This window comes from Rhipicephalus sanguineus, chromosome 9, assembly GCF_013339695.2.
Source record: "Rhipicephalus sanguineus isolate Rsan-2018 chromosome 9, BIME_Rsan_1.4, whole genome shotgun sequence".
Taxonomy (NCBI): Eukaryota; Metazoa; Arthropoda; class Arachnida; order Ixodida; family Ixodidae; genus Rhipicephalus; species Rhipicephalus sanguineus.
In genome coordinates, this window is record NC_051184.2 from 22836676 (window position 1) to 22861222 (window position 24547).

The following is a 24547-nucleotide window of genomic DNA, read 5'->3' on the forward strand; positions in this document are numbered from 1 at the left end:
AAGCGTTTTCTCGCTGCAAGCGTGGGGATTTTGGTATCGCGAAAGAGTACTTTACTAATATGAGAAAAATCGTTTTGCTCTTTAGTGTCCCTTTTAGTACAGCGGATGCAAGATAGAAAGCAATGCGTCAGACGAGCATGCTGAACCGAGAATCGATGTGGGAAACAACGCTGAGTTATCGGCCGTAGCCTACTGTCGAATAAAGACCACCTGAAGCGGGAACCAGCAATGCCGTTGATTGATTGTGGATGAGCCACTTGTACGAGGCGGCAGGAAGGGACGATGCGTGCGAAGTAGGCGGCCGTCGCTGTGAGCGTGCCGCCATGTTTTCTCATAGTATTGGTCTTTGCGAGTATTACATTTTCGCGCTAAATTGCAATAGTGGAGTCACGCTGCGCGTTACACTGAACTGTCTTCTCAGCATGCGTAGTGTGACGCTGCTAATTTTATCGCGTAGAGTGTAGCATATTACACCACACTAAACCTTTCTCTCACCTCAGATCATATTGCTAGAGTGTTCTAGTACACTCTGATATTACATTGGCTGAGAAGAAAAAGAAGATGACTCACAGTTAATTTCGAGTTTACGAACATAGAAAGTGTGACTGCCACTCTCAGACCCTTAAGCCTTGCATTAGGCTCGCTTTACTTTTTTTTTTCATTTTCTGTGATCGCGGCAGTTTTTCGTTTTAGTACTAGTGGAACACTGGCTTCTCACTTGCGAACGTTCACGACGAAGCCATCTTACCTTTGTCGAGTGGCACCAGGGAAAACTCGCAACAGTTTTGTCAGCTTGGGGGACTCAGCTGAACACTCGGGTAATTGATTATTTTGGTGGCCGCATGTTTTTACGTATAATCCATGGAAACAAAGACACGGGTTCGAAGACGGTATAGGTCGTTTTATTGCACTCTTTTTCTTTCGCTTACAAAAGAGTACGCAAAGAACAACTTAAAAAAGTACAAATAAAAAGACGTACACCTACGGCACCGGAAGCGCAGAAAAAAAAAATATGGCTTCCGCAATAACAGATAGGGCCAGACGAAACACCCTCATTTTCATAAATGCGAAAGCTGAGTATGAAATCAGTCAGAAAAAAAAATATACTCGCTGTCCTCTAGTGATACAGCGACGGATAGGCTTGCCCTGCAAATGGGTGTGTACAGAACAGCTCTGCAGTGCACTATACGACAAATAAAAATGCAACATCGTAAAGACAAACGCGCGCACACAAAATACACACGCAAACCCAAACAAAATAGAAGATAGCAAGCAAGCAATGACGTCGATAGCTGTAGCTGCCTGTTGCAGTAACTTGCATTCAAGAGTAGTTCTCGAGAATCGCAAATCGCTGTTTCATAATGAAGAGAAAAAACAGTCCTTTTTTTTTTTTTTTCACAGCCGTGCTTAGCGACGCTGACAACTCAGGCATCGCAACAAGACCTTACACATCCAGTGTACGGGAGTATAAGTTGCCGTGGAAACTGGCACGATGAAATGGTAACCCTTACACTCACTGTAGAGACCCACACGCGCACGGAGCACTTGGAAGGCTTCGTGAACGTATAGCCGCATTCGGTTTAGAAGCAAGCAACCTTTAAATACACGCATTGTAATTACTCTCACACCTGAAGTAGTGATCGGCATCTTGCTTCGAGAAGCGATGGACTTCACAACATTATGGACACAGTGAAGCTCTAAGGGAGAAAAAAAAATAAAAGTAAAGAGCGAAACAGCTCCCACACATCCATCAATCTTTGATGAGGGTTCCCATTCGACTACACACATCTATTCAACTTAGTAGGCGCGCTTCGTTCCAGTTAATAGAGAGTTTTAGCGCATCCGCTATTTCGGTATGCGCAATCAATTTTTCGTAATACCGTTTTACCGGGCGATGGTAGCGACATCTTGAGAGGCTTTGTCGTTAGGCACGTTTTCATATGCCATGGGCATTTATGTCGAAGAAAAGAAACGCTACACGTTCGAAATTACGACGCCAGCTTTCGTTTACACCAGTAGTGTATCAGAAGTACACCACCAGCACACCAGCAGTACACCAGCAGTACGCCAGCAGTACACTAGAAGTACACTAGCAGTACACCAGTAATACACCATCAGTACATTACCAGCACTGCAGTGCCGCATATCAGCAGTACAGTGCACCTTGTTACTGTAATAACAGTTCAGTGTTTGTCTGGTTCAGCAATGCGCCACCAGGTGGCGCAACCTACCCAGGCACTGTCGTTTGCGCCTCCGGTAACCCAAACACGCTAAGATGTTTGTGGACACGCTAGAGCTCTCTGTTATTGTTTCCGGTGCTCTACGCAGAGCAGAAGCTCCGTTGCGCCGCGCCCGCAACGTCGCGACGCTGAGTGAACCTACATCAGCGAAGTTCGTAAAGATGGGAGGAGCCGAAGTGAAGCGCCAAGAATGAAACCGCACCTTTGCGGACGCAACACTGGTTAAAGAAATCCGCGCCGAAACCGAGTGGGGAGGCATGTTGGCTCCGGCGATTTGTCAAACCAATGCTGTGTCCGCTCAACCAAAAAGGACATATATGACACAGGAGAGACAGGCGACGCCCGTGCAGTACCAGCCAAGCAAATTGAAGTTGCTCCTTAGTGTGAGGTATTGGAGAAATCTCGAGTAATATGCGGCGAGATGTTACGCAGTCTGCGTTGCGTTGTGATGATAATGAACCTCCGAACCACGTGACACAAAGAGGGTAATGGGAAAACTAGAATACGCGCATCCGTGGAAAAACCCACCCGTTTCAAGAGCCCACCATGATACCCGGTCGAGGCATAAAACTGGGGGGCTTGTTTGGCACGAAGACCGCATCAAAGAAACCTCCGCACCCACTCTCCTTTGGCGCCACGCTTTGAACCAGGAAACACGAGTAGCCGTACTGCGCATGCGTAACTCTTGAGGCAGATCGGATTACACAATTCAGACAGCTCTTCTGCTCGCGTTTTCTGATGACTTGTGATAAGGGGAGGGCGGAGGGGGGTCGTAGCATTTTGCAGGCTTCTTTTTGACGACGTACTCTTCTCTCTCCAAACGTAGGCCGTTATTCGCACGCCTATAGCTGACGTCTAATAATGGTGCTGTGTTAACACAAAGCCAGTAAGCTAAACTCAAGTTCCGACGTGGTTAACCGCGGCAATAAGTGTGTCGGCTTAGACTGTTATCTTTGCGCATTGCAATGTGGCGTGTTTAGAGAAGGTTCGTGTATTGTCAAGAGTTTTGGCCGCTGCATCTGTGACCTCGTGCAGGTGCCCGAAGTAAGAGTTTGCAGAATTGATAATATAGCGGTGTTAGCTGCCTTTATGAACCTCTTAACGTTACGTAATGACATCTTGAGCGAGCCTTTTCGTGAGCACAGTGTGAAAGATGCGTTATTCCCTTTGTCTGCTTCTTTTTTTTTCACGCACGCCCAGCGAAACCGGAGGAAACTGCAGCAACAGATAAGAGCCCATCGTCCTATTGGTAAGCACCCAACGGTAAGAAAGAAGACACACGCACTCACTCTCAAACTCTTTCACTCTTAAATGAAACGCAGCCTCCTCGCGATAGAGGGAGGCAAGGTAGACGCCTTCCCGCGTTCGACTCGAAACCCGACGAACACTTCAAAAGGAAAGCGCGTTCTACCCCGCTGTGAGCCTTTGTTCAAGTTGTGTGTTCGGTGCTTTTTTTTATCTAGCCGCACCCTCAGATATCTACGGAGTCCTAGCTTATAGGAACTATTGTCCAGCCGGAAGCAGTCCATCACTGGACGAGAAGAGATGGTAACTACAGTCAGAAGATGCAGACGCGCCGACGCCGTTTGGCTACAGTTTACGGCAGAATGACGACGATAAAAGGAGCCCCATCTGCTGCGTAGTTTTATTTAGAGGGTAATCAAACTCTCGTGTTAAGGAACGCAGGTCATCCAGTGAGTATTTCTCAGTTGTTGCGTGCAACGGCACGAATCGCACGAAAAGGGCCAACAAATAAGCACGAAGGCTTCAGTGGTCAGAACAGGTATGTATGAAGGAGAGATGAGTGTAACTGTTCCTACCAGTGTCGTTCAGTCATCTGTAGGCAATTCCTTGCGGAACGCATGAAGGACTGCACGTAATTTGTTTAAGTTGTATGCTCAACACTTCTAAATTGGCATTCGAAGGTGGGTAGATTTACATACACCATAGCACACGTCCGCAGTCATTTATTAGTGCCTGTAGCGGTCGCGTTGCTCCATGCTAAATAATTTTCAGAACTTTCAGTTTTATCCTTGTTTTGCATGGTCTTTTACGCTGCTAGTTGTACGATTATGCGGTTATACAGTACATAAGGACTAACCAAACGAAATCTATGAGGCAAGTGACGAAGGCTTGCTTTTGAGTATTTCGGTTATATATTTGTATCTACTGATGTAAGACGTTAAAATACCATTCGATAACGTTATCATGCATCCGTACAGGAATCGGGAAATGTTTGAAAACAAGTAAAGTTGTACTTGAAGATGGACTTCTTGCGCGCTTTTCGGTTGCGAAGTGTTTATTACAGATTTCCGCGAATCATGTAAGTTTACTAAATTTTATTACTAAACTGCAATTATATACAACTAAGAAATCAAGAAGAAAGCCTGAAGGTGTGTGGTGATGAATGTAAGTGTAAGCAAAGAAAACGGGGAGATAAATAGCACCACCTTCACAAGGATATGCAATCAGCCCAACATAAATTTTGCTGGGTGACGAAAAATTATTGTCCACTTACGCACACATACGCACAAAATCACCAAAATAAACACTAAATACTACTCATACACATGAAATGAAATACACGGAAAAGAACCGTACAAAACTATGGCAATAATAGTGCGTTCATGTCGCAATCAAAGTAACGTGCGACAACGCGTGCGTTTGTAAAAAAAAAAGTACAAACTGAACGCCATCTCCCTTTTGCTGAGATTCTTTTCCTTAAGTAGCAGGCTTCCATAAAAAGCTGTTGCCACCTGCCATGCATTTCACGTTTTCAATACACTCGTCCGCAATTTTTACAGGGTCGACATTGCCAAAATATATATGAGGCTACAGAAAACATTTGACACAATGAGATTACATAAGGAATGCTTCGGTACGGGCAAATGCAAGAACTTGAATTCTCGTAGCTCCTAGCAAAGGTGCAAGAACACGACTGCTATGTTATGGTGTAGAGCATAGAATACTCCTGCGGGCGACGCAGTCGAGGTTCTTTACGACATCACACTTCAGCATTGATGGCCTATGTGCGCAGGGAAGTCAGCGCAGCTTCGCGTCATGCAGTGGAATGTTCAGTTAGCAATAATTTTTGAGAAATTCTCGCAAGGCCATCTATACGTTGCAAGCTGCATGGGGGGATCTCTCAACAACGTAATATAAGCGCGCAACGCGACTACCTGACTCTTTGAGCTTTCGAAATAGAAAGAAAATACACGTAGTTCTCAGCTTTCCTGGGAATGTAGGTCATTTAAGCACAGGAGGGCACGCCACCCAATAAAGGAGGCCCTCTACTCTATCAGAATTTGCCGCATCAAAAGTCACGCACTCGCACTTTCAGCCACGCTGGGCAGACAGAAAGGGACATCCCGCATAACCTTATTAAACGTGGATCAAAAGGCGACCCGTAGATGTTACTCCTAAACACTGCTGAGACTACGTAGCTGGTTAATGTGGCCCGTGTGTGTGCAAACTGAAAGCACCGAGGAATAATCTATACGGCGCTGTGCGCGGCAAAACGTCCATCGGCAAAATTGGCTTTGCGTCCGGAGAAACACGTCGGCACGCAAAGCATCTCTCTCGTCGTTTGAAACTCGGAGTTCATTACTCTAATGGTTTCGCATAATCTCCCGGTAGCTTCGGATCGGGCGTGTTTTATTAGGGAGCTATAATATTCAGGGTAGAGACAATAAGGGTCTCGACAAAAAATCAGGAAGCCTCGCTCTTAAAGCACGTTTGTTTGTTTGTTTTTTCACCCTCGTCAGAAAGTTAAAGACAAAATTGTGCAATATCGCAAGATTTTTTTCATGGTACATCAGTGATCCGGTTATGCTGCTGCGGTCGACATAAGCTACGCCGCAAGCGGGGCTGTGTATTGCGTGATGCCCCGCCATTTCGTACAGCAGACACTGGTATTGCAAGTAGTGGTTCATTAGCACCTTGCAATATGCAGCTGTGCGGTACTGAAATTGCCTCTTTGTAACATTCCGAGCGAAATTGCACATAATTTTTATGAAGTGTCTCGCACGATGTCGTCATGTAGGCCAACGGAAAAAAAGTGTGCGTTATTAATTGACCTCTTACGAAACATTTCAGTAGCGAGGCTCCATGCCAGACGCACACATCCTATGTCCTGTTCGACTACGAAGATGACGTTACGTCACGTGACACGCTAGTCTGGAAGCTATCTTACGGTAGGCGTTGAGGAGCCTGGAAAAGGACTTGAATCGCCGAGCAAGCGTTAAGTCTTACCGCAAGATTAACGCTTGCGTATTCGCTACGATCCTTTATTGAATTATCCGACAGGTTCGGCTTTTGTTAATCCTTGTCGGCGCTGCAAGCTTTCGCATTGACTGTATGGACGGCTGAACAGCTACACTGTCTGAGGGAACCTTTGTTTTATGCGGTGGAGCACTTTAGGGCTGCTAACGTGAGCACAACAATTTTTTGTGTATCGGCGTACTCTCACCGCGACACCTATATGCGTTCCCCTGGACCCCTTCCGCAAAAACAGCCATATGTTAGTGGCTTGTACTTGACCTATCTGCGACGGCTAAATCTGAGAGGTTTCAGAAAGATGCATATAGTTCTTGGAACTAGAGGCTACCTTCATGAAAGAATCTGCACCGTTAAGTGTGCTAGTGCTCCGATCAGAGAGGCAGCTAATAGAGAACATATTTAGTACTCTTCTAAAAGAAATTACCGTCAGGCTTGATGAACGAGAAGTGTTGCTCTTAGGGGAAAACTATTGTTTCCGTTCCTCATATGACAGAAGAAGAGGTAAGAACGTGTTTCTGACACTGTAACAATAACTGTTAGCTGTATACGAAGCGATATTCGTACCCTAATGGTGTGGCGAAAAAAGAGAGAGAGAGAGAGATAGGATATGGGATTTTGTTAGGTAGCTGCCTACATAACGCCTGAAGAGGCGAGAATCCGCCTACCATAACGCTCGTTCATTCAATGCCCCCGAAAGAAAAAAAATTCTCAGTGTAGCTCAGCTGCGTCTGGCATGGTCTACGTGTCTTCGGCTTTCATTTCGGATTTCGCTAAACGTTCTCTTGATGCGGGGTGAAGGAAGTTATGGTAATACTCAATCGTATGAATGGAGTTGCGATTCGGTGACGGCATCTAGTGATTTCGGGAAGATGGTCATTCTCGAGACGGTCTCCCCCGCCAGCGCAGTGGTTGTTAGACGCGTGTTCGTGAAGACAGCACGTGCGCAAACAAGGTTAACGAAAAGCTTCCACTGCGAAAATCAGCCGTAATATGGGCACCGGGACACATGGTAAGTGAAACTAACAGTAGCTTCACCCAGTCACCAAATGGGGGCGCTACAGTAGTGTCTCCGTGCAATTGACGGGAACATATAGGCAAAATATTGTAGGCGCGACAATAAGGCCGAACCGCCAACTAAGCTATGCTCATTGCGTTATCGAACGCGTCGTGCACATTCCAGAAAGGCCCTTGCAGAGTTGACGCCGGTTTTGTGCGCGAAATCTGCGTCTGGTCACGTTTCTGTCTACCGCCTAAATGTGGCGCCACGATCGCTTTTCCCAGGAGCTCTCCCACAAGACCGCAGGAGGAAGGCCTGTCGGACATAACCAGTAAGTTCATGGGTAAAACTAGCGCCATGTTCCCGTGTCGAACGCGTACATGTGAGCGCGGAAACGGGCCAAACGGAACTAACATTGTTTTGTGCAACACATGCCTCACTTCGAGCTTCCCTCGGTTGCCGACAGGCGGCGTCACCATCTCGTTTCTGGGGCATGCACATGTATAACAGCCGACTCAAACAAGGCCAGCTGTGTCCCTTTTTCTTTTCCCCTTCCCCAAAAATGGCAGGATTTCCCCTCCTCCCCTCTGGGCTATCGCACGTTTTACCACGCTTTGTGACAACGGTCGCAAAAAGAAAAGCCCGTCTGTGAGGGGACTGAAGGGGGGTGGGAACCGGATGAAAGTTTGGGGAGTGACGAGTGGCCGCTACTACGTCCTGAGGAAGAGTTCCGACTTGCTGGAGACGGAAGCGCGGCTGCTTGAGGCGTGCATGGCGGCCAGGCGTTTCCGCGTAAGTCGCCACTTCCGGTTGACGAAGAGCAGCATGCAGCAGGAGCCGAGGATGAGCGCCTGCACGACGCCGATGAGGCTCGCCAGCGTGTACACCACGGGCCGCGTCAGGCACACGGCGTCGTGAGGCATCCTGTTCTGGGAGACTCCTGCCGAAGAGAGAGAGAGAGAAGAACCAAAGAAGTGACACCTTAATACGCCGTGCCAAAAATAAAAGTCCCAGTTTCGCTGCAAGGGCGAATCAATTAATCCGATAGCATTAATCTCGAGCGTTATGCGAAGTAAGGCTAGAAGCTCACTCCTTTGGCATTCTATCCGGCGTAAGGAAATACGGCCGCTCCAGTGAGCGAAGCGGTTTTCGTGCTGTCTCTTTTCGCGCTTCAACGCCAAGTGGGGAGAGCACAACCCACACAAAGCTCTGAGCCGTGTACCGATCTCCGTAGAGATAGTGCGCGCTACCGCACTTTTTCGATAAAAGTTCGCAGCTGCTGCCCAAGCGACCCAGCATCCCCGCCGGCACCCCTTTATGCTCCTTCGCCCGACGGAGCCGGCCGGTGTGTTTCATGTCTGCTAGAGCCGCGCCCGTCTGCACCCTTCGCAAGCTCTCGCGCGCACCGAGAAGATACGAGGCGCGGGGTGATGTAATTGCTTTGGATTTATTACGGAACATGACGGCAACGGCAACGAAAATGCAATTCGAGCGGTCGTTATGATTGCGTTTATGATAATAAACATTCCTTAGTACAACCAAACTAACGAGGGCGACTACTATGAGGATAACTAAATGAGTAGTGTTTCAGAGCACTCAATTTCGACGACATTTATGGGTCAACCGGAATTCTTTCTTCCACTGGGTTTTCTTTCGGTCATGCCTCGTATAACGACGTCGCTAGCTGCACAAAACACTGTCCGTCTTAACAGCTATTCGTGTACGCTCAAACCAGTGAAAAGAGAAAGTACGTTAATATTCCCTTCATCACTTAAGGAATATGCTTCAGCTATATGCGTGTTTGTTGTATTTGCACTAGACTCTCTCGCGAAGCTTAACCCGACACAAAGACAGAACAGCATGAACCCACTCTAAAGAAGGCCTATTAAGTGCGGAGAGTTTCGCTTCCTCTATATTTCGGTTTTTATTAAGGCGAAAGCCTTAAATGCCTCATCAAACGCGAAATTCGACCATCGGCGTCGGCGCGGCGTCGGCGGCGTCAGAGTGCCGCTACGTCGGGGACGAGTGGTGCAAAAATTATCACGTGATGATGTCACCCTATGGCGTCACGATGACGTCACAGATCGGCAATATTTGTGGTGTCATTATGACGCCACGTGACGCAACGTCACATGATGGGGTCATCACACGGCATCGTATCTTGGTCCAAAGTGGTTCGATCACGGAGGCAACGTAAAACCAGGCGAGGTGCCTCCGATTTTTGAGGTAGTGCAAAACGACAATAGATGCAAAAAGCTCGAGTGGTGGCGCGGCACAATCAATACATCGACTTAGAAGAAAAAGAAGATGGCTTAATTGCCTTCGAGCCGTCTTAGGTGAATGCATGGGGGACCTTGTGAGTTTTAAGAAAGGGAAAATAGACAACCACCCGTTTGTAGCACAAAGCCACGAGGAAATCCATACGGATTTCTCAGAAATAAAGCCTCTTAGTTGCCGAAAAATTCGTCCTGGTCCGGGGATCGAACCCGGGACCAACGCCTTTCCGGGGCGGTCGCTTTACCAATTGAGCTAACCAGGAAGCTTGTGGCTTCGTGCTACAAACGGGTGGTTGTCTATTTTTCCTTTCTTAACCCTTCCGCCACCTTGCGGGATTCCGCAGAACTGATTTGCAACTTGTGAGTTTTATTTCTCTCGTACATTCGACCTTGATAAAAAGTTTCTCAAATGTTATTCACGCCCTCTCCTTGACCTGTGATAAACTGTACTTCCTCTTGTCGACCCTAGGTAAGTATGTGCTGTATCACTTGCCAAGCGTCGGTTAGCAGCACTGAGGGAAACATTTCTTTTCTCTGTGTGAAATTTGACAGCACAACGAACGGTATAAGCCTCACCTTAGCAGCGGTCTACTTCTAAATCCTACTCGCAACTAAGTCCAAGAACGGAAGTATAGTTAAATAGAAGATTGTAGATTCTACAAAGTAAAATCCAATATCTTTTTCATTTTTTCTTTGTGACTCTTTTTCTTGTTTGTTTCTTTGTTCTTATTGCCTTATACGAAGGCTATGCACACCGTGGGGAGTAGAAGAGCGCACCCTTACTGCTGCCGCAGATGGGCCATGGTGTCCGCTTTGGTTACGCGGAGCGCCGTGCTTTCTCAACTCACACTGCCATCTAAATCTTCGATCTCCGCTTTTCTCGCCGTTATCCTTCCTTCGAACTCGCGCCTCTTTGTTTTTTGTTCTTCGTGGACGGGCCAAACCGATATAAATGAGACGACCGCACACGCCAGACTCGCTCAGGCGGATGCGATTTGTTTTGTGCTTGTGTGTTTGTGCATTCGAGGAAGGACGAAGGTGAAGAGGGTGAGGAAATAGAAGGTGAGAGAGAGAGCTCCTTGGGTGCTTCACGGTCGATGCCATATAGCGCACTGCGCTGCCCAGCTGAATAATGCATGACCCTCGACCGTGGACAGAGTAGACAGACTGGTTGTTACCCATTCGTTTTTTGCAACGCCGATACTTTCTCGCCTGGCGAGCCTTGTACCTAACGGGCCGCCTACCTTTATCGCTGGTGGCCTTCGCGGAATTTGATTTAAGAATGTTCAAATATTCGGAAACTCGGATACTAATTACAGTTTTTGTCATTCGAAGCCATGGGGATGTCCCACCTTATTACTTGTGCGCTTTTTTTTTATTTCTTCCTTTTGTTAGAACGAAGATGTATACTTCTAGCCAATGCGTCCCTAATGTGGGTACTTTGGCCGGCTCACGTCCGCATGTAGACAAAATGGATATAAAAAATAGGAGCGCTTCTCCTATCAGGAATGTTTCGATTTATTTATTTATTTATTTATTTATTTATTTATTTATTTATTTATTTATTTATTTATTTATTTATTTATTTATTTATTTACTTTTTGTTTATTTCGCATCGCGCAATGCTCCCTCCTAACTTTTTCCTTTCTTCATGCCGAGGATAGGACATTCATCTACGTGCTAAGCAACGCAACACTTCAGTTGCTACAGGCAACAACGACGAAAGGGGAAGCAGTTTTAGGTAGTGGCGCACGTGGCTCTGCGGTAGATAACTTGTTTATGGGGACATATGTATATTCCTAAGGGAAACTTGCTGCTTTTCATTACGCGCGTGGATTCGCGGGATACTCACCAAACGAGTAATAGTACTACGCACCTGAGCTAAAAGCAGTCCCTAGATTTGTTCAGAAGGAAAATAAACAAGTACGTACTCTCCTAAGGGAGAGCAGTAAGCTGTCCTTGTATTAAATTAAGGTGGTTAAGGGGAGTAGCCATTACTACACATATGGAGATAGATAGATAGATAGATAGATAGATAGATAGATAGATAGATAGATAGATAGATAGATAGATAGATAGATAGATAGATAGATAGATAGATAGATAGATAGATAGATAGATAGATAGATAGATAGATAGATAGATAGATAGATAGATAGATAGATAGATAGATAGATAGATAGATAGATAGATAGATAGATAGATAGATAGATAGATAGATAGATAGATAGATAGATAGATAGATAGATAGATAGATAGATAGATAGATAGATAGATAGATAGATAGATAGATAGATAGATAGATAGATAGATAGATCTTCAATTATTGACCCGGAGATATTAGCTTGGTCCATTGCCTGGTTTGCTGCTCCAGGTGCCTGGTGTTGACTATGGCATATACAATGACCCCATATCTAACGCACGAACATGTACAGAAACGAGTTATTTATAGCGTTTCGTCCAGGCGTGTAGCCCTCCCAAACACGAACAGCGCTTACGTATTGCGCATCGCAGTGTTTAGAATAAATGGTCAAAGATTTAAGGAACCATACGTTCCCTACCCTGGGACACCAGTAAGTCGTCCCGCAGCAAAAGTATTAAAAAATTTAGAACAGAAAGTGAACGATTTTGAGTACCGCGTGTACTCTACTATGGGAGAGCAGTGTGCCGTCCCGCTTAATCCACAGAACGGCTCATCATATTCGCGGCATCACTGCCAGTAGAGACAGCACAACAAAGCACCGCAAGTCTATCTTATCCTGAAATACCTCAATGCCCGTTCTGGTTCGATGGCTGATCTTTCAACTTATGTCTAGTTATAATTTGTTGAAAATTTAATATAAAGCTGTAAAACGAAAGCTATTTGTGCTTCCTTCATATCCTTTAGGCAAACGTTTCTCATCTTAATGGGGCCCTGCAACACTTTTTCAGCATGGTCAGAAAACGCTACCGATCGGTAGTCGAGGCTTCTGAGAACACGCGAGCCAAACATTACAGCGCAGCAAGCGACCTGTAATTTACAATTTCTTCTCAAATTCAGCTAGAAATCGTTCCCTCTTCTTTCTACACATGATGCCATATACCCAAATGCACGGGAATCGCTTGATTTGAGCATCACGGGTTGCTTAGTTACTGCGGCCGCCGCGGGAGGCCGCCAAGTGCCCGTGCGCGCGCGCTCGCGATCACACTGAAAGTGAGCCACACGTTCGTAGAAAAAGAAAAAGTACTAAAGGTCATGACGCGCGCGTGACGTAACTTCTTTTCCCTGTGCCATCTCTTCCTGCTTAGCTTAGAGCCCGCTCATCGGGACGAAAGAAGAGAGAAAGCAATTACGGGAAGCGACAAATCTCTGTAACTTCGCTTGTACTTGACGGATTCTAAATCTTTTTGCGGCGTTCGAATCGTGAGGCAATGACCTCTTTCAGTGAAGCCTTTCGCTGGTTACTTAGAAAGGTTTTGCAGGGCCCCTTTAAAGGTACTCTAAAGGCAAATATTAAATCGGCGTTGATCGTTGAAATAACGGTCCAGAAACCTCGTAGTGCTACTTTTGTTCCAAGGAAGTGCTTATTTTGAAATAAAATCACGTTTTAGTGGTCCGCATCGCGTTAACGCACTTCAAATCGACCGCCTGAAAGCGGTGTTTCTCACGTCCCTGCTGCAGTGCCTAACGTTGCCCGCCTTTACTGCCCGGCGGCGTGCCCGGCGGCGTGCGCCATTCGGGCATCCGGCAACATCGCATGCATGCGGCATTTTGTCAAACTTTCTGTCAGAGCGACTTTCACGAGCGCGCGAAACACACGCGGCAGTACGCGATACCGGAACTACCACTGAGACGCGACCACGTGAGCGAAGCAGGTTGCCGGGCGAAGCGCAGTTCGGCGAAAACGAAGCCTTTGAACCACGCGCGCCGTTCCCCTTGGCAACGCCAAAGAGGTTCTTTTTTCCATGAATCAAACAGAAACGAACAAGCAGCATTTTATTACGTCTCTTGATGCACGGAAGCTTCTTTTCTTATTGCAGCTAGTTTGATTACGAGCCATTAATTGTAGTCGGACTCTCTCACGTCATCGGGATCATTTCCAAAATGTCCCGCTTGTGGCGCTCAACGTGTGATACATTTAGCTTAATTTCTCGGTAAGTAGGGCACTGCTGTTGATAATATTGCCGTTCTAGACGTTGTCATACAATGAGCTTTCACTCTGACATAAATTGTTATTTGCCTCTAGTGTCCCTTTAAGATAGAATACCGAACGTTAGCGTGGAGACTGCCAGAAATGTCAAAAGCCATAGCAATAAAATATTTTCAGTACAGTGATTATGAACATACAGAAAAAAAATTATCCGGGATGCTGAGACTGTAAAAATGTAAAGGCGAAAGTCTGGTTGGACCCATAACATAACATAGCCATGGAGTTTTAGATATGCGACAGCAGTGCAAGAACCCACAGCCTATAGCGAGCAAAAGAAGCGAAATTGGGCCCATCCTCGACTAGAAGCGAAAACGACCGACGCGTGCCTCCGCCCCCCCCCCCCTCTTTATTTCAAACGGCTGGTGTTCTTTAACCTGCGCCAAAATCTTTAACAACCAAGAATAGGTTTATTAATTGTTCCATTTCTTTATCAGAACTTGCATATGCAGATATACAGTAGTCAGAAACGTGAAGCGTACATCAGCATAGTTTCATATTTCTACGATCAATATCTTCAGATTAACTCATTACCATGGATGTATTTCGTCCGGGCTACTCGAAGATGTATTATTCAAATATTCTAATTGGTCTTCGATATATGCGCGTTCCGAAACGGCATGCTTCTTATCAATTTGTTTCTCTAAAAGAAACATTCGCTATCAGGTCTGCTATCAGAGTCACTATCGAATGGACCCTTGAGAAAATTTCTGAACATCCATGTTAAATTTTCGAATAAAATATTCAAATTTTTATTTACCAGACAAAAACTAGAAGGTCGCCAAGGCTAAAAGCCGTGAGAATGGCTTGACGTAGGCCCTGGCGACCTGTACATACACTTGAGAGTAGTGTGGGAATAATTCGAGGCACATAATACGCAGGTACCAAAACAAACATGAACAATGCATAATAATTCATAAATCATTTGGTACACGCAATGACCGTCTATCATCCACGTTGCATTCGAAAACTTTACCGATGCACGATAATTGTTTATTCGCTCGTTTTCGGTTGATTTCTAGGGCGCGCAACAAGCAAGCTATTGCTATGCGAACAAAACTTCTCGTTCTGACGGTAGAAACGACACAGACAACTCCTAATTTGGATTGCTCATGACAAGTGAATTTATATCTTCCTAGTGCAGTCTGCAGTATTGATTATATGTTTTTTTTTTTGCAGTGCCTTGCAGTGAAACAACCACACGCGTGCTAGACACCGGATGTGCACAGACTTGAGCACAGCGAAAATGTCTAGTGCAAAAATGAATCTGCAGCGTGCGTATGAATTCTTCGCACCCTGTGCAGGCAGCCGCGTGCGTGGTACGAATTTTGATTGAGGACCGGTGCGGAGAAAAGGAACGCGCGTTCCAGAAAATTTATTATCCATCATTTTGTGATAAAAACTGAACTCGAAACTCGGACGCGTGACAGTTTGTACCAGCGCACTACGACGTGACGGGAATATGATGGTCTGCAGACGTCCGACACCGATTATGATGCGGACACCGTAGCAAAAGCACTTGTTAAATTCATGTCCGAATTGTAATATTCGACACCGGGCGACCTTGTATAAGATAGGTGTACATGCCTGGACTGAATATGCGATGCGCTGGCTCAAGGTTCCATCATTTTAGCATCGTCATAGCAGACATTAGTTATGTTGCTATCCGCAAGTTTCTTCTTGTGTTACTGCGCCCTTAATACAGGCGATTATTAGAGCGCTGGAAAACAATAATGATCGGCTGTGTAACGGGACTCAACGAGTGTACCTTTGTTCTTATTGTAGTTGACAGCTTAGTCTGTTTCACAAGAAACTTGAAGCAAGATGCATAACAATATCAACAATAGTGGAACGATGTAATGGAACGATGGAACGAAGCCGTACACGCCTAGGTTGTGGTGGATCGCGTCCGTGGACAAAACGGCGCCTAGAACAACTATCGACGCGCCTCGCCACCGCCGAGGCCTCTTTTCACAAGTGTGGCGATATTCGGCGGCGGCACTTCCCACCAGTCGTTGTGCCCCTTGGTCTCGTGACGTAGAGATGGCGCTAGCGCTGTTATCAGCAGTTGCCCTTTGGACTCGTTATGGTACGGACGCGTGATCGCTCGCTCGGAGGAAGGAGAACGGCCATTTAAGGAGCGTAGATGCGCACAGAAGTGCGAATGGTCGAGAAAACGACGGGAGGCCGCTGCCGCAGAACGTGCAGTCGCTGGCTTCCACCTACACAGTAGTGGAAGGGCTCCGCTTTTTTTTTTAATCACTTCTTTATTGCACAATCTATCCGGGCAGCCAAAGCAGCGCCGAATGCGACAGCTGCAATTGAAGTACTTAAAGACATGTTGGCGCTGTTGGGCTCTATACTTTACGAGGTCTACGCGAAGTAAGTGTTTAACATATAATAAATTACCCGACTGCTTGAAGTAGTACAGACACGAATTTTAAACATTTTCGGCTTCTTGCTCTAAATAAAAACACGGGTGTCGAGAACCCTAAAGATGGTGTCGCAGTGCTTGGGAATGTATTGAATATATTTTTCATACCGCTACCTTAAAAAAGCCGGCAGATCCCACGCATTGTGGGAATCGGTGTAATGCGAAGCAGCCAGCAAAGAGCTGCATACATCGCCTTGTATGTCATTGAGGAAAATGCGTGTCATGGTTTTCATGTTAACTCCTATAATTTATGTTCGTCACACAGTAACGTCGCTCAATACTAACTTCGGGGTAGATCAAGCTAGCGAAACGGCCGCCAGCGCCCCATGAGCGTGGCACGTAAGTCATGCTGTACATGACATGCGTGTCATGATTTTCATGTTAACTCGTGTTTTTATGTTCGTCAAACAGTCACGTCGCGCAATACCAATTTCGGGGTAGATCAAGCTAGCGAAACGGCAGCCAGCGCCCCATGAGCGTGGCACGTAAGTCATGCTGTGCATGAAATGCGCGTCATGATTTTCATATTAACTCGTGTTTTTATGTTCGTCACACAGTCACGCCGCGCAATACCAATTTCAGGATAGATAAAGCTAGCGAAACGGCCGCCAGCGCCCCATGAGCGTGGCACGTAAGTCATGCTGTACATGACATGCGTGTCATGATTTTCATGTTGACTCGCGTTATTTGTGTTCGTCACACAGTCACGTCGCAAGATACCAAGTTTGGTGTATATCAAGCTAGCGAAACGGCCGCCAGCGCACCATGAGCGTGGCATGTAAATCATGCTGTACATGACATGCGTGTCATGATTTTAATGTTATGACTTGTCATTTATGTTCGTCATACAGTCATGTTACGCCATACCAATTTTGGTGTACATTCGATTAACCAAGCGACCAGGAGAGCCCAAAGTCGTAGGCGGATAGATAGATAGATAGATAGATAGATAGATAGATAGATAGATAGATAGATAGATAGATAGATAGATAGATAGATAGATAGATAGATAGATAGATAGATAGATAGATAGATAGATAGATAGATAGATAGATAGATAGATAGATAGATAGATAGATAGATAGATAGATAGATAGATAGATAGATAGATAGATAGATAGATAGATAGATAGATAGATAGATAGATAGATAGATAGATAGATAGATACGCTCAAAGTCGCAGAAGTTCGCTAAGAAATGCTTCGCATTTAAAAAGCGCTTTCGGTTTCGATATACAAGGGGGCGGTTTCGCAGTGACGTGTCAACACAAGTCTGACGTCACGGGAAGACTGCAACTCGCGACATGCAAGCAACAGCTGTCAGTTTGCTGTCAGTCTCACGTGGTTCACGTAAACAACGTTGAATGAATTGTCGTCCAACCACAGCGATTTCCGCCATTGAGGCTGCATGCAGAACGCAGACTTCGCAAACCCAGTGAACTGTGTTGACTCGTCGTGATAATGTCCGTTACGGCGGGGCTGGCTTGCAGATGCTTGGCGACGAACATTTTATGCTTGTTGTCTGGCTTCGCTGTGTGGAGAGCGTTGATAGTGCACACCATGGAAAAGAAAAATGTGCCTTTTGGGGTACCTTAAAATCGTGTCAGTACTCCTTTAATCAGCGATGTGGAACAGCTTTTCCGAGTATGTGTGTGTGTCTACATAGTATCCACCCTCAACGTTGAAACTTATTTGGCAGACTCAGCGCTAAGCGCTTATAATGGCAGGTGGGAATGGGCGGGCGGTACAACTTTGTCGCGAATCGCTTTTAACTTTCGTCATCCGTTGCAAGCGGTGACACCACCGCCGCTGAAGTTAGTTACAATGAACTTAACATCACCTGTTCCATGCCCACTAATCCTACCAATGTGCACTTACCGTATTTTCGTTGCACTATTTGGTCCCTCGCGTGTGCCTAAAAGTTTCGTAAAAATGTCGTTCATGCCTGTAAGCGCCAAAACTGAAAAATAAATCCGGGATTTGTCATTCATCCTGCGAGCACGGGCGAGGTTAAGTTGTCCGGGAATTAAAACTATATTGCGAAACTTGCGGATTAGTGCGCAGCCAACCAGTTATGAGCGCCGATGACGAACAATTAAGTTGGCGCACGTCGCCGTTATTAACTCTAATCGGAAAAATATAAAGGACCAAAGAAAGGTCGGTACCACGCCAGAGGATTGTTTTCCCTGTTGTGCACTGTTTTAGCGTGGCGAAGCCGCAGTTGTGTTGGCTTCTGTTGACGCTCAGCGAGGCTTAACACGATCGACTGCTTACGCTAATCCGTTAATCAAACAGCGGCAATGCATGGCCTGCGGCGGCATTTCGTGTTGGAGGCGACTGTGTTCGCAAACGCTAAACATAATTGTACCTTAGCATCAACGGCTGGAATTAAGCGTTTATTGCATCGGTGAAGAATATTGATTATTGAAGTGATAACACAGGGTAATAATGGGCGAGTTTAGTCGTTACTTTGTTGAAATCCGAAGTTTAACGGCAACCTGTCTGGCAAAGGGAACGTCAGTAAGCAATTTGTTCTTTTTGGTCAGTGTATCTTTTCCCGTTTACAGTATGTCTTTGCTTTGTGCGTGTGTTGGGGGGGGGGGGGGGGAGGAAATGGTGACGTCACATTTTCGCTGGTGTGAGTTCCCCCTTCGCAAAAACCCGGTGAAACTGTCACCCCCCCCTCCTTATGCTAAACCCTGCGCACGCCTTTGTCAATTTACGCAAAGAAGTCGATCCATCACGCAACGCTTTCTTCAAAGCAAGAAATACGGCACATTTTGCTGCTCGTTGACTGCTTAGCATGGAAGTGATTCCCACAATGCGTGGGATCTGCCGGTTTTTTTTTTTTTTATAGCCCGTCTTTGCAACCAGTGGTTGAACCGAACGCTCTCCGGTACTCGTCCACGGGTAATAAGGTCTCTATGTGTATCGGATTCCGTTTTAATTTTGACTCTATGTTCATCGCTTGCTCTAGTTTAGCATCATGCCACGACGCATTACAACGATCCTACGGCATACTTACGAGAATATAAAGTAACGTATATTGCTCAAGCGAGAAAGAAAACAGAACATGAAAGAAGGAAAGGTTTCTTAGGCATTAAGTCAGCAAGGAAGGAAAAGAATGTCTTCTTTTGCTCCTGCCTTGAACTAGTTCACGTAGTCGGTATATATAAGCCGTCTTGGAAAATGGGTCGAACGGAATTTAAACGCTTGCACTGCCAGGGCAACCTTCTGCGCAAGAAACTGGTTGTCGTAGGACACTGTTCATTTAGCTTATGGTGCACATCACGACCGAATGCGAACTAGGGCAGGTAGAAACGTTGATTATATTCTACAATGTGATTGCACCATGGAAACGATGCGATGACTCTATTTTATATAAAAGAAGCACACTCCTCGGGCACGTAAGCATATGAACCAATTACCAAGTCATGTACTTATTCATACAGGTTTTTTGTTCCTAAAATTTGCATAGGCGTATTCGTAGCCCTCTGCTGTGACAGCTTATGAGATGTGCACTCTTATATCGCAAGTGACCTGCTGTGCAGCGGATGGCTGTCATTGTATGCATGTGTTCAAAAGCGCTGCTGGTGCTTCTGAAGACTACACAGCCTAACGAAACTCTATCAACAACTCTTTTGTGTGTATGTGTTTCCGTGACTGTACGGGTTATCTGTGTGGGTATGTATATGTGATCATTGTATATACCACAGCCAACACCCAACAACTCAAGTAGCAAGCCAGACGGTTAACCGGCCTAACATATCCGGAGTAATCAATAAAACTGTAATCTATCTATCTATCTATCTATCTATCTATCTATCTATCTATCTATCTATCTATCTATCTATCTATCTATCTATCTATCTATCTATCTATCTATCTATCTATCTATCTATCTATCTATCTATCTATCTATCTATCTATCTATCTATCTATCTATCTATCTATCTATCTATCTATCTATCTATCTATCTATCTATCTATCTATCTCGTTTCCCTTATGTTTCTAGTCTCCTCCCTCACTCACCAGTGCAGGGTAGCAAACCACACATTCGCTCTGCTCAATCCTCTATCTTTCCCTCATCCGTCTGTTCCTTCCAAGAGATATATGCGAAGTCTGGGTAGACTATTGCAACTGTCTAACTTTCGACCTTATACCTAATACACGGTTATCCATAGTATCGCGATAGTGATAACACACACAGATGGCAGTACAATAAAAATCAAGCTGAAGCTAAGCTATATAGAACCTTAGTGTACATGCTATTGCTCCCCTGGAAACTATACATTACTTGTACGAAAAAATATATGCACCGATATCAGCGGTGCCAGTGAAATGAACCATTGTCTTGTGGTATCCACATTTATTCAGCACAACGGCAAGATCATCCTACGCCTAACGCACGCCGCTGATAGTAATCGCTTTGGTCACGTGACTGTCGCCGGCTGAGGAACCGCCGCCACAAGGGCTCTGCGGCACTGCGATCGCGGCGCCAGCCTTCTAAACGCTCGCGGCCTGGTGGAGACCTTCGGCGACGCTCACCTCTGGCGTCTCTCCCAGCATGCTTCACGTCTGAGGAGGCCTGCGGCGACGGCGTCAGGTTGTGGACGACGAAGAGCGCAGTCTCCATGGTGACGTCAGTGACCACGTCACCCGTCTGGAGGTCGAGCGCGTGCGTGTCGGCGGCGCTGGCCGAGCGCCGCCTGCGGCCAGCGCGGCTTTCGGTGGACAGGTGCTGCTGGTGCTGCATTTGCTGCTGGTCTTCCGTGCCGCCTCCGCCTGGACATTTGGGCTGTGAAGGGAGACGAGGGAGAGAGTACAGTCATATTAATATTCAATAAAACTTGTGGCTGGGCGAGTTGGTTCATTCTAGAAAGGTAAAAATGGTATGTGGAAGTTATACACAACGACGCAGTAAGAAAAACACGGACAATTACCCGACAGTGGGGGACTGTCCGTGTTTTTCCTACTGCGCCGTTGCGCATACCATTTTTACCTTTCAACATTTCTGTTAGTTCATAAATAAAAGATGGAATAACCGCTGTGTGGTCTTTGTTCATTAAATGACAATGTTCCGATAAAATAGGTGCGCGATAGTCCTGTTATCGCTGTGCCAAGCACCAAAGGTAAACCATACCGGCTAACTAATGCACGTAAGTCATACAGCATAAGCAAAAAAGGAAAAATAAATAAATTAAACAAAACGTGGTGAAGAGCAAACGTAGCCGCCTTCAGTATTACGCGCAGAATCAGGGTGCGATATTTCGGTAAGAACCGAGCATACAATTTAGGCGAACATTTATAGAACAACAGTGCATCATTTATCACAAGAAAGAAAAAGCACGTTGTAACTTATGCTTGCGCCCGTGTAATAAATGTCTTTCGCAGTCAGCGAACGGTAAATGAACAAACGAATGCTTGGCTGGCTGTTGTTTTCATAGCCAGATTGATTGGCTGAGCGAAAAGATTGGAAGAAACAACTTCAAACAGAGATGTATAACCCAAGCTTATAGATTTGCATAATCAAGACTTACCGGTGGGCAGACGTCCAGGCAGAAGGACACGGTCATCTGGAACTTCACCGTGCTGTCTGATGCAAATCGGAACGCCTGGAACGGGGCCATGAGCGACTTAGATCCCGGAGCTCGCTCGAATCCCTGGAAGACCGCGGGCTCTACAGGGCAGCTGCGGAGACAAATAAAGACAACGCATGACCGGTTACTTAAGGTCATTGCGCTGCGGAGGAGCACAATGACCAGCATTACGTGCGCAACAAAGACACGGAAAAAGGCTTTTTACAAAGAAAGAAATATGTATACAGGAACTTCCTACCACTGCACTTCTCAGATAGTACGCAATCTGTACTTGTAATTCCATAGTTTAACTCATTCACCGCAATACTGGCCTACTTCAAGCATCATAAGGCTGAAGTAGTACTAACACTAGCCGATATTAGCCATAACTGACCCGACATTAGCTATAAGTTAGCCAACATTAGCAGACAGAAATACGGTAGGCCAGGTCTCCTATGCTGCGGGAACTGTAGGGGTCTGCTTACTTTCTGCTCAGACTGTATTCTTTTTTTGCCGTTGTTGTTGTTGTTACGTGCTCACGCTCTCTCGCACAGCTCTTCTGCTTCACAGAACGCTTATACGCGATAAACGATCATTAACTTGCACATCCACAAGTAACTTGCACATCCACAGCACGCGTGCTTACCCGCACAACCGCGGTACTAAGTATCGTCCTCCATGCATGAAGTGCGCTTCGGTTAAGCGCAGCGTCACGAGGTGTGGCCTGAATCGCTGCGTGCTGAAAGACACTCGCGAGACCTATCAGCCAAGCCTACCAATGAATAGAAGCATCACATCCCGTTTAAGAGGGATGGAGAGCAACGCGACAAGCAACGACAGATTTGCGAAGGGATCCGCATTCACTACACCTGACGCGAGAGATGCGTCAAACACCATCCAGTCCAGCAGGCACCGCGAGGATCCTTTATTAAGGGCCAAGGTTCACGTTTCACCACACCGCCAACTACAGCTCTTCACAAGGCACGCGTTGTCAACAGCTTTTTTTTTTTTTTTCCGAAAACGAGAGATCGCCAGATTTTTAAGCGAGCGTAGGAAAAAGGGGGTTGTCAACTTCGTTTCCCGTCAACAGCAGCGAAGTGGGGGAGAAGAGTAGCCTGGCTCCCGTCAACAACACCGCGCAGGCCTTCGCACGCGTTGGCCAAAAAGTTGGGTCTATCACACTGCCGCCGTACAATGGTTGTCAACGTCAACGCAGGAACGTACGGAGGGTGGAGACAAAAGAGCGCACCCCTCTCGTCAGCGTAGAAGTGCCGCGATTCGAGTGCGACGGAACAAACAAAGAGCCACACACACACGTCCGCAATCTGTGCTCGAGTGTGCGCGCCTATGTGCTGCGGCGTCCCCGTGCATCTGAGCGCCCCGAGAGGCTCGTGAAATTTCTATGGACGCGAAACTCGCCGAGAGCAACTACCGACATTCCGCGGTTATTACATCGAGCGGTGTGTGGTCGTCGCGACAGCTGTTCGGTGCAGTGTACGCGTCGCTGCTGTTGAAACCAACGCAATCAATAAGCCTGCGTCGGATATTAAAGAGACGGTTATACACGTCTTAAACCTCGGTCATAGAAGTTGCTTAGCGCATCCGTGGGACGAGCGACAAAGCAACCGTGGCATTGCAGGGATGCAGCGACTGAGCTGTTCCGACTAGCCCCCAATGACCTCTACACAGTTATCTCGTAAACTACGTTGCGTCAAGTTGTTCAGTGCGCGTATATACAAGGTCCTTCACATGCTAAGCGCCCGCCGGCCGTCTACGTGGGTGGCATGAATATGTAAAATCTCGGCTGCATTCGAAATGGTCGGCGCAGCGAGTGCGCCGTCAACGTTATTGCGTCAATGTTACCAAGTCCAGACTTCTAAGTATATAACCATGAGCAGGCTATTCCTTTATGCCCATTGCGCAACGAAGTGCTCTCCCTGTGATCTCCAGTTACACCCGCGCAATGTGCCTTGCAAGTTAGCTGCACACAAATTTTCGAAATTCATCACACCACCCTATTATCATCGCCGTCCTTAGCTGCGTTTCCCTTCTTTAGCTCACGTTATGTAACCGCGAGAGAGAGAGAAATAGATGAAAAGGAAACGCAGGGAGGTTAACCTGGCGCGAGTGACCGGTTTGCTACCCTGCACAGGGGTGGGGATATAGGGGTCGGAAAGAGGACAGAGAGAGAGTGAGATAAAATGAAAACGAAAAAAAAAACGCACACATGCACACACACGCAAGACGTTCCAGTCAGAGCCGTTCTGAGAGACCAGTTGAACGCAGAAAGCGCAGTAGCGCTTGCACAGCCTTTTTCTGTGACGTTTGGTCCGGTCGATGGCGCAGGATAGTAGGCGAATAGCCATGTACCCTACGCATTACATGACGGGGGCAACTCGATGTCTTCCCCACTGTCAAGAACTCGATGACAGTGGCAATGTGGACTTCTTGGTATTGCATTATTGATAGTACAGCAGGCTAAAGACAAGCACAACAGAAAAGGCACACTCCACACAGCAATGCGACGCAACGCGCAATGTGCTGCGCCAGGTGTGT

General features: G+C 46.4%; 1 protein-coding gene and 1 non-coding gene across 4 annotated transcripts in view; both read right to left on the minus strand.

Moving 5' to 3' along the window:
• Positions 1–7569: 7569 nt before the first annotated feature.
• The window catches only part of LOC119404747 (uncharacterized), a 252979-nt gene continuing 236001 nt past the window's right edge, over positions 7570–24547 (minus strand). Inside the window, exons 12-14 of one of the 3 annotated variants that reach the window (XM_037671412.2) lie at positions 21953–22103; positions 20961–21210; positions 7570–8455 (exon numbers count right to left, since the gene is read on the minus strand). In XM_037671412.2, the coding sequence (XP_037527340.1) occupies positions 8226–8455; positions 20961–21210; positions 21953–22103 (631 nt within the window). In that variant the 3' untranslated portion in view covers positions 7570–8225. The remainder of the gene's footprint in view (positions 8456–20960; positions 21211–21952; positions 22104–24547) is intronic. The other 2 variants (XM_049419001.1, XM_049419000.1) reach the window with 2 other exon arrangements.
• Trnas-gga (transfer RNA serine (anticodon GGA)) lies at positions 9981–10054 on the minus strand. The gene has a single exon. It is a non-coding gene; the product is annotated as a tRNA-Ser (tRNA).